The sequence below is a fragment of the Narcine bancroftii genome, chromosome 1 (genome assembly GCF_036971445.1).
Source record: "Narcine bancroftii isolate sNarBan1 chromosome 1, sNarBan1.hap1, whole genome shotgun sequence".
NCBI classification, from domain to species: domain Eukaryota; kingdom Metazoa; phylum Chordata; class Chondrichthyes; order Torpediniformes; family Narcinidae; genus Narcine; species Narcine bancroftii.
In genome coordinates this window covers 67,089,337-67,103,442 of record NC_091469.1, presented here as the reverse complement: position 1 = coordinate 67,103,442, position 14,106 = coordinate 67,089,337, and the positions used below count along the sequence as shown (strand labels likewise).

The 14,106-nt window shown below is 37.5% G+C and overlaps 1 protein-coding gene across 11 annotated transcripts in view; it reads right to left on the bottom strand.

Annotated features, from left to right (window-relative positions):
* The window catches only part of LOC138759145 (dual specificity protein phosphatase CDC14C-like), a 199,899-nt gene that overhangs the window by 111,184 nt on the left and 74,609 nt on the right, over positions 1–14,106 (bottom strand). For 9 of the 11 annotated variants that reach the window (XM_069929197.1, XM_069929138.1, XM_069929147.1 and 6 more), the window contains one exon: positions 348–395. In XM_069929197.1, coding sequence (XP_069785298.1) covers positions 348–395 — 48 coding nt within the window. Of the gene's footprint in view, positions 1–347; positions 396–7,107; positions 7,167–7,798; positions 7,940–14,106 lie in introns of all 11 variants that reach the window. The other 2 variants (XR_011354646.1, XR_011354647.1) reach the window with 2 other exon arrangements.

The window sequence follows — 14,106 nt, the reverse complement described above, 5'->3', positions numbered from 1 at the left end:
GCTCATCTATCAAATAATACAGGTTTACCCTGCTTTACGAAACTAGAGCGTTCCTATGAAACCCTTCGTAGCTGAAATGGCATATGGCAAAGACCCATTCGCTACTATTGAAGGCTTTTTGTAAAAGTGAAAACCCATTCCTATCCCTTCATACATACTGAACAGAAGTAAGTAGACAAAACACAATTAAGGATTATACATAAAATCTGTAAAATAGTACCTTGGTTATGAATTTCAATCCAGAACTCTTTTGTAATTTTTTTTTAAACTCAATGAACTAATGCAGTTCATATGTAAAAGCTGTCAATTGTGACATGAAAAGCACTCCAAAGAAAATGATAATTGACCTGAATGCCTGTGATGATGATCTTGTGTGCATCTTGTTTTCCTCCAATCTGAAGTAGAAAATGCAACATCATTTCAAAGAAACTGATTCAAATGTAGTTTGACAACATGATAAACTCTCTAATTTTATAATCACTGATTTGGATCTCTGCAAATGGTACTTGACAAGCAGTTAAAAATGGTGATGTATGTTGGAGATTTAAAAAGCAGTGAAAATGATGGATGTATTTGAGGATAAAGGAAGCAAGCCATCATTTGTACATTTATAGCTACTCTATCTAGACTCAATTCTATTAAAAGTTCAGGCATTTCATAAAAAGTACAAATGTTTGCAGCCCTTAACACAAAATCAGCTTCTGAAAGTGTCCCAAGAATGAATCAAAAATCTTCATACGGCATACATTTTTTTAAAACATGCATCTCGATTTGCAAGGATATCAGCACTCTAAATTCTTAAACATCTCAACTTACCAGGGAATTGGTTGAGGCAATACAAAAGTAAACTAAAATAGTTTGAAATCTGATTTAAATATTAAGTTCATTTTTTTTCTACAAAAACTGCCATTTTCAATAAATTACGTAAACTGTGTTATGAAAATGCATTTACGGAGAGTAGAAAGAAACGAACAAGTAATTTCCGCTGTAAAGACCCAACAAAAATGCTGTATTTAGGTTGTTCTTGTCATAACAGACGACAATAGAGACCAGAACAGCTTCATTTTCACTGGGCTGCAATTATAAACTAGTGCAGAAACCACTTCTTTCTTGGTTATATATTTAGAAGTAAATAACCTATACCCTTACTCATATGAATGGAAGAGCTCAAGGACAACCAACTTGTCAGTTAATTTAGTTATATTTATAAAACCAATTTTTGTCAAATGAATTTTTTTCACATGAACGTCTCAGTTTGTCTAATATCTGTGCCATATTTTATGCAGCACCTCAAACCGTACAACTCTACTTTCCAAGTGTTCTGGAAAGGTTTTTTCTCTCCCAACTGGAACAACTGATCTACAACAGTGATTACTGATATTATTGTTGAAATGGATGTAATGTTTGAGAAATTTTGGAAGGAGTTATAAGGACATATCTAGGCACGTGGAAAATGTGATAAAATGAAGCAGTTGAAATGTTCAGAAAGAAATTTATATTATTGGGACAGTAAAATGCCTCAAGATGTTCAAAAACTGGATGGACAGAGCAAAACTGGCAATAGAAGTTAGAAATTCCATAGACATAAAGAACATTTCAGATGTAATACTATAGTTGTAAGAACTAAGTAGATCAGAAGTTCGAGGGATAGGTAGACTTCTGAGGGGGGAGCAAACAGGAATTTGTAAGATATGCAAGTTTTGTGAATTAAGGGATTTATTTAAATATAGATGCTTACTACTACATGTTACAAAATGCAGCTTCACGGGCCATATACCCAGTTTGCATTTCTATAATAGCTTCTATGGAGGCTGTATACTCAATTGATACACAATGCAAATATTTCCAGATGGAATTTCCATGCTGTCATGACCTGCTAGATATTGCACTCAAATGTTTTGGTTCTCTGCAGTTACAATAGTGTTCCAAAAGGGAATACTGTATATGCTTGCATACAAGACTGTTTGAACTTTAAAAATGTCATCCCAAAACAGGGATCATCTTCGATGCCAAGTAGAAAATCTGAACATTTAACAGCAAAGTCTCAGTGCTCCCTCGCACTGTTTAAAACTGAACCTTAACAGCAAAGTTTTGGGTCCGACTGCCATTGGCTCTGTACAGGCTTTAAATGGCCTGTCAAAAGAGCTGACTGATTTATTTTAAAATCTGCAAATAAAATTTAAATCTTCACTGGGGAATTTGCTTTTAAGATATTGTAACAGCAGGATGGTTGGTAAAGGACTATGGGGCAGTAAGACTTGGGGTAGTCTTATCCAGTAAGCCCAATTCAAAACCTACAATTTAGATGGAAATTCAGAGGTCATCTTGTACACTAATGCGTACGGTACTACATTATTTCTGTAATCCTTCTCCCCTCCTTTTCTTTGTTCTTGACAGATTTGCACAAATTAAATCCAACAGCATATTCTGAAGTGAATCAGAAGCAGATAAAGTACAATGTGACAAGAATGAAATAAGGTATAGAAGTGGGACAATGATTTATAGATTTGAAAGAGTTCACCAGTACTAATCTCAACATTACCTCCCGAGCTAAGTGCGTCTGCAGAAAGCTTAGGAAAATTATTCGATGTTTAAATGTATGGCATTTGGAACAAGAGGTTCTATTTTACAGGCAAATGCCAACAGTTTTACCTCAAATTTCCAAATTGAAACCTCTAATATCTTTAGAAGCCTGACACCACATTTTCCTTGACATCCATCTGCCAGCATGGCACTATGTTGCACATAAAACTCTTTGCCAATAAGTCCTTCCAAAAAAAAACGGATTCCCCTTCACTCACACATCCTCGATGACCCACACATCTGCCCTAGACCCCTCTGTCCCCATGCACAACCTGGACAGGATTCCCCTTGTCCTCAGCTACCACACCATATCCACCTCTGCATCCAATATAATTATCTTCCACCACCAGATACGTTCCCCACCGCCTTCCACAGGGACTGTTCCCTCCATGACCTCCCATCCACTCCTATGACTGAAGGAAGTGCTACACTTGCACCCACACCTTCTTCACCACCATTCAGAGCCCAAACAGTCCTTCCAAATGAAGCAAAACTTGTGAATCTACAGATGTCATCTACATCCAATGCTCCCATTTGCTGTCCCTTTACATTGAAGAAACTGGACACAGGCAGGAAGATTGCTTTGTTGAGCACTTTGGCTCTGTCTGTCTCAGCAGGGATCTAGCTCTCCCAGTGGCAACCTGTTTTCAGTTCCCTGCCCTATCAGACTTAGACCTTTCGCACATTGGAGGAACAACACCTCTTATTCCATCTGGGCACCCTCCATCCAGATGGCAGTAACATCAATCTCCAGTTTCAGTCAGCTCAGCCCCACTCCCCTCCTCCTTTCCTCCAGCTCTTCATTCACCCCATCCCTATCAATTATCTCCCGTCTTATCAGTGTCCATTTATTATCTGTTGGTCTATGCTCTTCCCCATGCCATTTCTTTCCTTCTCTCCAGTCTTTTAATTTAGGTGTCTGTCTGCTTTTATTTATACCTTGAAGGGCTCAGGATATGCAAATGTCAGTTAAATATTTTTACCTCCTATGGATGTTGCAATTTTGGGTTTTCACAACAATCACAGCACATGCAGACTTTTGTGTTTCAAGCTCATCTGTTCTTGTGCAGTTTTAACAACTCTCAAATGCAACCAAAATAATTGAAATCCTAGCTCCCATCTACTTAACATACCTCCCAAATTCAGTAATACACAGAAGCTATTGAAACCATTTCACCTGACATTTAAAATGTTCAGTCTTCTACTTGCATCAGTAGTGACCTTCAGCAATTCAACGTTACAGCCTGACCTTCATTCTTTTTCTGGCTAACTTCCTGCAGATCTTGCTTCAATCTCAACAAAATGTCACTACTCCTTTCATTAGATTTAATTAAAACTGAAGCAAACCCTTATAAACAAATGCACATCTCTTTATCTCATTCCAGGCTTCTTTCACAGAGAACTTTATTACTACCTTTGCATTCTTTGTCCACATCCCCATAAACATAAATTTAACTTTCCACAAATCATCATCATACAATCTTGGAGGCATCTTAAATCTGATCAATGGTAGGTCAACTTTTCTTCCTCAGGAAAAAAATATTTAAAAAGTCAAGCATAATGGTAATACTTCAAACAGCATTGAATTTACAGACATTACCAAAAAAAGCTTTTTGTTATTCAGTATTTCACTTGTTAAAATTTTAAAAAGAACCATTGCAGCACAGAAAACAGGCCCTTCTCATTTGTTCTGCCTAGTCCCCACTTGCCTGCACCCTATTCATATCCCTCCATACTGCCCCATCCATGTACTTGTTCAAATTTTTCTTAAATGTTAAAATGGAGTCCCCATTCACCACTTCAGTTGGCAGTCATTCCATACTCCACCACTCTGTGTGAAGAAGTTCCCGCTAATGTTCCCTCTAAATTCGCTTTCACCCGTAACCCATTTCCTCTGGTTTGTATCTCAATGGAAACCTCCATGGAAAAAGCCTACATGCATTTACTCTATCTATACCCATCATAATTTTGTATACCTCCATCAAATCTCCCCTCATTCTTCAATCCTTCAGGGAATAAAGTCCTAACCTGTTTAACCTTTCCCTGGAACTCAGTTCCTCAAGTTCCGGCAACATTGGAGTAATTCTGCACTATTTCAATGTTATTGATATCGTCCTGTAGTTTGGCAACCAAAACTCCACACAATACTCCAAAATTTGGCCTTGCCAATATCTTGTACAACTTTACCACAATATTCCAACTCCTATACTCAATACTTTGATTTATGATGGTTAATGTGCCAAAAACACTCTTTATAAATTTTTTAAGTTGTTCACACAAAAAAGAACAATATTATATATTCTAATTATAAGAATTCTGGGATTCCTAATATTTCTATTTCAAGGGTTAAGAGGGAGAGGACAATGATCTATTAAACAGAGAGAGGACTATTAATTAAATGGGGAAATCACTGAAGGAGATGATCTGTTCATTAAACAAAGAAGAGAATGAACACCGAAGTAAGCAATCTATTAGTCTTGATGAAACGTGATTGTACTTTCAAAGAAATGATTTTTCAGCTCATACATTTGGATAATATTCTCCTATGTAATCACAATTGTTGGATGGGAAAACTATACCAAGCTATTTCTCACAACTTAGTTTTGTTTTAAAGATGGTTGACTAGAAATTTTGCCTGTAAAAATTTATCCAAACAGCTGTACTACACAAGGAAGCTGTAGCTTTTTCTTTATGCTCCTGTTTCTTTACCCAAGCACACTCAAACTTGGAGCACATTGTTTTCTACATATTAGGGTCACCCCACAATCCTTGCAGGTCCGAGTTCTGTAAATAATTTTCCATTCTATCTGTTAAACTATTGAAAGAAACCTCACCAGTCAAAGATAATGACAGCTAAATTATTTATCATGTTTTCAATTGAAAATCCCTTCTTGATGAAAAAGAATTAGGGTTGTATCTAATGCAACAGCAAGTTGCAAATTTAGTTATCAGCAGTTATAGCCTATGTCTAATTAGATTGGGAAGTTAAGAAGCTCTGAAAGGCAGTGGTCCACCACCCAAAGGCAGACGAAGCTAGGCATGGGTAAGCAGCTGTATTTTTGACAAAAGATTAGCCTGTCACTGTGGCCTTTGAAAATGTTGACCTCAATGTCGTGGAGAAATAACAAGAACTGTGGTTCCCTGCATATCCTTAGTTGCTAGAATCTGTGGGCCTTGCTCTTCCTTGGGTCTTTGGCAGAACTATCCTGCCCATGGCCTCACTCCAGCTCGTGCAGTGGAATCATCCAAAGTGAAATGTGAAAAAGAATAACTGATCTTTTATCTCATTCACTTCATTTAAGTGCCCAGAGGGATTACAAGTGGATAAATGGGTGAGCTTAGCAAAAGTGGGTCTTACAGCTGGCATTCCATTCATGTGGGGCCTGGCAGCTTTCAAACTCAGGAACAACCATCTCTGTCCTGAATAAAAAGTCTAATTACCTCTTTAAATAGTGTAACTGCTATAAATAATTGCTTCTTTCCAAGTAATCCATAGCATTGTTTAGACAGATGAGCACAAAATTAAAAAGGATAATGCTGCAGATGTTGGAAATCTGAAATAAAACTGCTGAAGATATTAAGCAGCGTATAAAAACGGAATTTCTTAAGAGCAACCATTCTGACGAAAAGGCAGCTCAAATATCAACTCAGTTTCTACTGGCACAGACTAACTGATCTGCCGAACATCTCCAGCTCTTATTGATTATACTAAATATGTACAGATGCTCCTCATCTTACAATGGGGGCTGCGTTCCGCCAAACCCATTACAAGTCGAGAAAGAATACTGCACCTACCATTTTTTTTTAATAATTAAATTTTGAATATCTTTATTCCACACACAAAAAAAACATCAACATACACAGCTGAAAGTACACTGAGCATGAAGAATGTTTGAAACATTGAACTAAAATTAATTGCAGGTTGGTGGGGTTGCTAAAGCAACAGGGTCATCAATTTCACTTGTTTGGGTGAATGCTACAGAGACTGAAAGTACAGATTCGGACTATCGCAAGTAGGGGACCTCCTGTAATTTTATCAGTGGGAACAAAATGATCACTGCATGAGCATTGATATTATCCATGTACCTACCCTCTGTCTGCACATAGGTGTATATTGTAATGTGTGGCAGGAGTGTAGAGCTCTTTTATCCAGAATGAAGGAGATGAAGTTTCATTGGGCGATTCTCTCCCTAAAGCACTAAAGTTTATCTGTGACAGGGTAAAATGTTGATCAATACAAAGTTTCTTAACGACTTTTCTTGGAAGTGTTCAGAAATTTTACATTATAAACTTATTTTGCAAAATAAAAATTATACTCCTGCAATGAGTGACACAGTTATAATTTAAGATAACAACTGCCCACTCCCTCCAAGTGTACCGCTACACATTCTCTGGTTAAATTACCTACATAATATCCCAGACTCCTGTATTTATAATAATTTGTTCCAACATTTCTGGGTTTTTTTTCAAACTCCTTTTTAGTTCTTAGAAACAATATTTTCTTTCCAAAAAAAAACCATCAACCTTTTGTTTTAGGTACCCATTTCTTTCCTTGGTAAGGTGCCACATTCCAATTATAAAACCTAAAAGAGAACAATAATAAAGCAATCTAATAAGGAAAATAAAAGCTTTGTCAACTAAATCTTCCCACCATGACTCAACAAGCAGCAGATTGGCATGCAGTTAGTGATTAATTTCAAATACACTTTTTATTATCTGGGTTAGACTTGCCTACCCGAAAACCTCCAGTACATCAGCTAATTAATGCAATTGCCTTCAGAGGCCATAAATGACCATTGCTGCATTTAAAACTTGTGCGATTTATGCAATTACAGTACAGCACTCCAGTTTCACCATGCAATTAAAGGATGAATTAGTGCAGCAAGTCAACCATTACAATGGAACATTTGTTTAGAAAAAAAATACACAGTAACTGATGGAATTAATGATAGTAAAGGGTACTAAATACATATTACATGCATAGACACCTTACTTACAAAGCCACAAGGCAGAGACTTAACTAAATTAACCACTGAAGATAGTTTGAATTAAAGAGAATGTAGGTTTTAGTAGCTACAAAACATAATGTAAATTACACTTTCACAGAATTTGGGAAACAGGCGATAATTTTCAGCATGCAATGGAAGAAACTTCAAAAAGGCATTGTCCAGTGATTTTTTTTTTCATTTAAAAGAAATGGAAGTGGCACACTTACAGTGCTACCTGTCTGGTTCCTGAAGGTTACTAGTTTCCTAACCCATCTAGACAGATTAGCAGGATGGGAGAAGGGTAGGCACAAACCATCCACCAGATGACAATGCTACACATTGTAGATACCAGCATAGCTAGGAGCCATCTAGAAGGGGAAAAAAGATGAATAAAAATGCAAATGGAAGAGCAGGAGATTCAAACTAAAATGCCATTGGCAAAATAACTCCAGTAAAGCTACAAGTCTGAAACAAAAATGCAAGCAGGAGCATGCAAAATGTGAGAAGTAATTCCGATAGAAGAGTGTACGGAACATTCAATAATCAGACATCCTTCTATTTGACAACCTGAACTTGTTATTAGGAACCAGAATTCCAGGGCTCTAGTATTCTCTCTCCATCGAGTTAAGTTTCAGGAAAAAAAATACATTTGTGGCATACCAGACTCCCAATCTGCTCGTACTAAAAAGCTAGTTTGGATTGTTCCCCTGGTTCTTAGGTTGCCCAAAAAAAAAACCCTTCATGCACTGGCCCCAAGAAGTAATAACAATAAAATGCACCCAAAAAGTAAACTATGGACAAATTGACCATCAAATGACTGAAATGCATCATTAGGCACAAGACATGGACAAACTAATGATCAATTCCTTGAGGCAGCTGTTTTGAGCCAGGGAAGAAAGAGTCAGTTATATAGGCTCTTCAGCCCACCTCGTCTTTGCATTACTAAGTTGGGCATCACTAAATTGCCCATCTGAGCTAGTCTCATTTGTCCATGCTTGGCCCATACCCCTCTAATCCTTTCATATCCACGTATCATTAAAATGTCATAACTTTACCCATCTCTACCACTTCCTCTGGTATTTAGTCCATATAAACACCTACATCAGTGTGAAAAGTCCCTCATCAGAGTAGGTTTGTATAGTTGGCGCAACAGTGTGCTGTAAAGTTCTATGTTCCCTATTAAATCATACCCCCCCCCCACCCCCAATAAACCTTAAACCTATGCCCTTTAGTTTTAGGCTTCCCCATCCTGGGAGAACAATGACGATTTGCCATTTTTATGCCCCTCATAATTTTGAGTACTGCTAGAATGTCATCTCTCAGCCTCCTATCCTTTGGGGTGGGTGGGAATGGTCCTTGACTATCCAGCCTCTCCTTGTAATTCAAGAACTTCAATCCCAGTAACATCCTTTTAATTCCTTTTTTGAGCCATTCCAGTTTAATGACGTTTGCGATAGTGAGGTGACCAAAACTGCATACAGTATTAAAAACCTGGCTTTACTACATCTGTACAGTTATGTCTTTTACTCAATGCCCCAACCAATAAAGGCAAGTGTACCAAATGACTTTTTTACTATCCTATCTGTGTCACCACTTTGAGGAAATCATGTTCCTATACCACTAGGTCTCTCTGTTCTACCCAGTGCTGAGGGCCCTATGCTAGTTTGACACCAAAATACAACACATCTGAATTAAACTTCATCTGCTATTCCTTAATGAAGGCTCAAGCCCGAAATGTTGATCATGTACCTTTATCTTTGCTATTATAAGGTATCTGTTTGACCTGCTGAGTTTTTCCAGGATTATGCTTTTACTTCAATCATGGTGTCTATAAACTTTCATGTTTTACTCCTGTTATTCCTTGACCCAATTGATCAAGATCCTGTTGTAATCATCACTATTTCACTAATTGTATCCACAAACTTACTAACCATGCCACGTTTTTCTTCTCATCCAGGTTATTAATATAAATGTCAAACAATACTGGGCCTAGCAGCAACCTTTCAGTCAAACAATTGTTCTCAGGCTTCCAGTCCAAAAAATTTCTCTCCACTACCACCTCTGATTTCTACTGCCAAACCAACTGATAAAGCTCGCCCTGGATCCCATGCAATCTAACCTTTTGGACCAACCCATCTTATCGTACTTTGACAAAACCCTGGTTAAATCCATGCAGACAACATCTACTGTCCTCAACTCTCTTGGTCACCTCTTCAGAAAACTATATCACATTAAGGGGGCACATTTAAAATGCTCCATAGAGAACACATCTAAAGTTAAATGTCTCATTTTTATTCAGATACAAATCCTCTATGTGACAAATGTAAAATTTTTGATGCTTCTTTGGTTCATGTTTTGGACTAGTTTAAAAAATCTTGGAAAGATATCTTTCAGACATTTATTGGCGATTCTCAAGTTCTGAATAATTGCTTTATTCAGATCATTTCAAGATGATGATGTTTTACTCAAAACCTAATGTTATCTTTTACTTCATTGTTAGCCAGTCATGCAATTTTGATTAAATGGAAAAACAATTCTCCACCTACACATACACAAGACATAATATCACATAACCATTGTGTAGGTTTAGAAAAAAATGATATGCCATTAAAGAGTCAAATATTAACCTTCAAAAGACATGGGGGCCAATTTCAGAATCAGAATTTATGGTCATAAACAAGTCATGAAATTCAGTGTTTCATGGACTATTATCATAACCTAAAGAATTAGGGTTGTTCTGAAGCTTTGATGCTGTATTGTTCATCTCCAGGTTGTGGTCACTTGATTCCTACATGTCAGCTTTGAATTATAAGGTTCTCCTTTTTTCCTTCTCTTTTGTATTGTACATTACAACATATAACTGTTCTGTTCAATTTTGCATAATATAAACAAAAAAAATTTAAATAGAAAAAGATGGGGCACAATTTTCCATGCAAAGCCATGCTCACCATCCCAAATCAGACTTTCTAAATGCTGATAGACCTGTCTGTCAGAATCCCCTCCAAAACTTACCTAGTATTGCTGTTAGACTTGCCTGTCTGTAGTTTCCAGGCTTTTCCTTCGAGCTCTTCTTAAATAAAGGCACATTTTTCACCCTCCAGTCTTCTGACACCTCATCCATGCAATCTACAGATAACTTTGCAAGAACGCCTGCAATTTCTTTCCGAGCCTCCCACAATGTCCTAGATCAGGCCCCAACCATTGGTCTACATTTGTGCCTTTTAAGTCCTCCAGCACTTCCTCTTCTGTAATGTATCTTCTCTTTAAGACACATCTCATGCTCTCAAGAGACAAAAGCTTCCTTTACTCCCTTCATCTTTCAAAGTAAATACAGATGAGGAATACTTCCTTAGCACCTCATCCATTTTCAGTGACTTCACACCCTAATCTCTCCCTGGTTAATCTTATAATATGAACATGCTTGTAGATTCACTGGATTCTCTTTCATCTTTTCTGCCAAATCTATCTCACGATCCCTTTTTGCCCTCCAGATTTCCTTTTGAAGTGAACTACGTCCCCACAGTCAAGGGATTCACGACCCCCATCTGCCCAATCCCTGACCTACGTTTCTTTCTTTGACCTACGTTTCTTTCTTCTTGACCAGAGCTTCAATATCTCTGATCATCCAGAATTCTCTTGTTCAGCCAGCCCAATGGAGCATGGTAAATGAAGAGAAAACGTGAAACATAGTACAACAGAATGGGGCATACAAGGATTTTCAAGCCTCAACTGTATTCACAGCAGGGATGATAGAGTATTCTTGATGATGTTAAAAGAGGGTCTGAACAGAACCTATCAAGCATCTAGACAGGAATTAACTGCTGGTATGATGAGCAAGGAAAGACACCCACCAGCTACTAAAATGGCTGCAGAAGACAGTGTAAAGGCCAATTATTTCAACTGTGGTATGTCAGGGCACATGGCTGATATTGCTTGAGTGCCAGAAGTAACATTACAAAATAATTGACTGTAGAAGCAGCAGCAATAAAATGACTTGATCTGTGCACAGTGAAAATGTGGGGTCATCTAACCCATGACCCAATCAGACTGGGTGACACAAATAATGTCTACTGTTACTGAAATGATTGCGGTAATAAAGGAATCTCGATTCAGGTGGTGTTGAAATGCAACAACGTTTGCTTGGCCAGTCCTTGTGTTATTATAGTATGCAATTTTAAAAGCATCTGCTGTCTGTGTTCAACAACAGAACTGTTCAAAACTGAAGCACATTATCCTTTTGTCACAAAGGTGTTCACTTGCAATAAAGCTACCATCCCATAAGTCTTTGGGATGTGGTAGGAAACTGGTGCACACGAGGAAAATCCGTGCAGTCACAAAGAGAATGTCCAAACTCCACACAGTTAGCACTGGAGGTCAGGATTGAACCCAGCCGCTGGAGCTGTGAGTGAAGTGGCACACTTTGAAGAATTTGCTTTCATCACACTGCTTGGGTTGAATCTCCATCAGCAGCTTTTCGCCTATAAGGGAGGCGGCCATTTTCATAAACAGCTCTTTTGTTAAATTTTACGAAGTTTGTTTTTCTTACAATGAGAAATTAAACCTATAGAATCTTAAACTGAGTCACAATCAATAAATACGCAATGAAAAATTTATTGGAGGTCTTAAGAGAATTATCGCACTTTCATTGCAACTAAAGAAAAAAAAAGCTATTTTCTGGCATTTTCCTGCAATTCAACAAGTAAATGTTTTAATCAGGGAACTAAAACCGAACTTTTATAAAACCTCACTTCAATTCCATGATTTTGTTTAGAAAATTGATAAACAGACAGAAGCACAATATATTCTGAGAGTTAAATAATCATGTCAGTAACTTAACATTTTAAAGGGATGATGAAATGAATATTGTGTTCACGAAGGGTCCTGAGCAAGTTGGAAGTAGTAACTTCAATCAATCATTTTTAATCACAAATGAAGAAATTATCTAGTAAATGAAATGTTTCCAAATTTGTTTTTCAAATAGCATTAAATTACTTGGGTAGAATTATATTTATTTGTTCTATTTAGAAGCTGTGAAAGGTTAACTAAATTAAAAGACAATGCAGATGCTAGAAATCTGAAATGAAAACAAAGGGCTAAAAATGCTCAGCAGACAGGAAGCCTCTGTGAAAAGAGAAACAGAGTTAGTGATTCATGTCAAATTTTCTCTGTCAGACCGAGAAAGAGAAAAACGTTACTGTACATTGTTTGGAGAGTGGCAGGAGGGGTGGATAAGCAAAGGATAGGGATTCTGGGAGATAAATGAATGCAGTCATCCATAGGGGAATAGTAAGAATACAAATAAAATGCAGGGCTGACGAGCAGAGTGGGCTGAGCCAAGAGAGAGCACTGAGCCTATAATCGCAGGTACATGACTTAGAGGGTATGAGTAAAACAGCAGCAAGGATCACAGATGGGAAACAGTGAGAGATTCCCACTGAACTTTTGTTTGACCTGCTAAGTTTTCAGCTTTTGTGTTTTTACTTTATAGCAGATATGGCCCTGTTTAGTTTAGAAAACTACAACACATTCAAATAAGGTGTTGTACCTCAAATTTGCACTGGGGCTGTGCTGAACAAAGTGAAAATTGGATGCTGAATTCAAAAGTGGCATGCAGCAGAAAGCTCCAGATAGAGCTTGCAGACTGATATCAAGTGAATTACAAAGTGATCACCCAACCCACTTTCGACTCCTTCAGATATGTACACAAATATCATGTACTGCACCAGAAGATGTCAAAGTAAATCACTGCTTCACATGGAAGATAGTTTTGGATCTGTGGATTAGGGCTGGGGGTGTGGGGTAGAAAGAGAAGAGGGGAGAGAGAAGAGGGGGGAGAGAGGGAGAAATCGTGAAAGAGTTTCAAAATCAAGGCACTGAAATTTATTCCATAGAGAAAATGAATTTTAAATGATCAAGGCCAATTAAAACATGGGTTTCTTTGAGACAAGTCAATATAATTTTTCAGACATACAGGGACAGTTTGTATGCATGTAGTGGGAATGTTTTGCATTGATGGATTGTCCGTAGTACATGTTTTTAAAAAAGAGAGCAGTATAACTTTTTTTAAAATGTTTAGAATGGATTTGTTTTAATTTAAATCTATTTAATTGAGAAATTAAGTTACCCCACATTTAGTCCAGAAATAGCTTAAATGCAGTTGCTGCTGCCAGACAAACGATTCATCCTGACCAATGTGCAATAAAGGATACACTAATATAACACTGATAGTGACTGATTTGATCTATTCTGTCCCGTTAGACATTACCAGCATAGGCAGTAAAGAGAATTAAAATATTTTTCAGTTAGGTACAAGTGGCCTGTCAGCTAAGGATCCTGCTGGTGAAACTGTGCCCACCCTAGCCAGCTGAAATCTCTGAAGGTGCCAAAGGAGGAAAGGTGGTAAATGATTACTAGATAGCCAAGTGTATTCTGTAAAAGTCATTATACATCTATGCCACAAATTCTCAATGTGATTGAGATAATAAGCACACAAACATAAGGACAAGCAGAGTGTGTAGCCAGTCTTATTAATTCC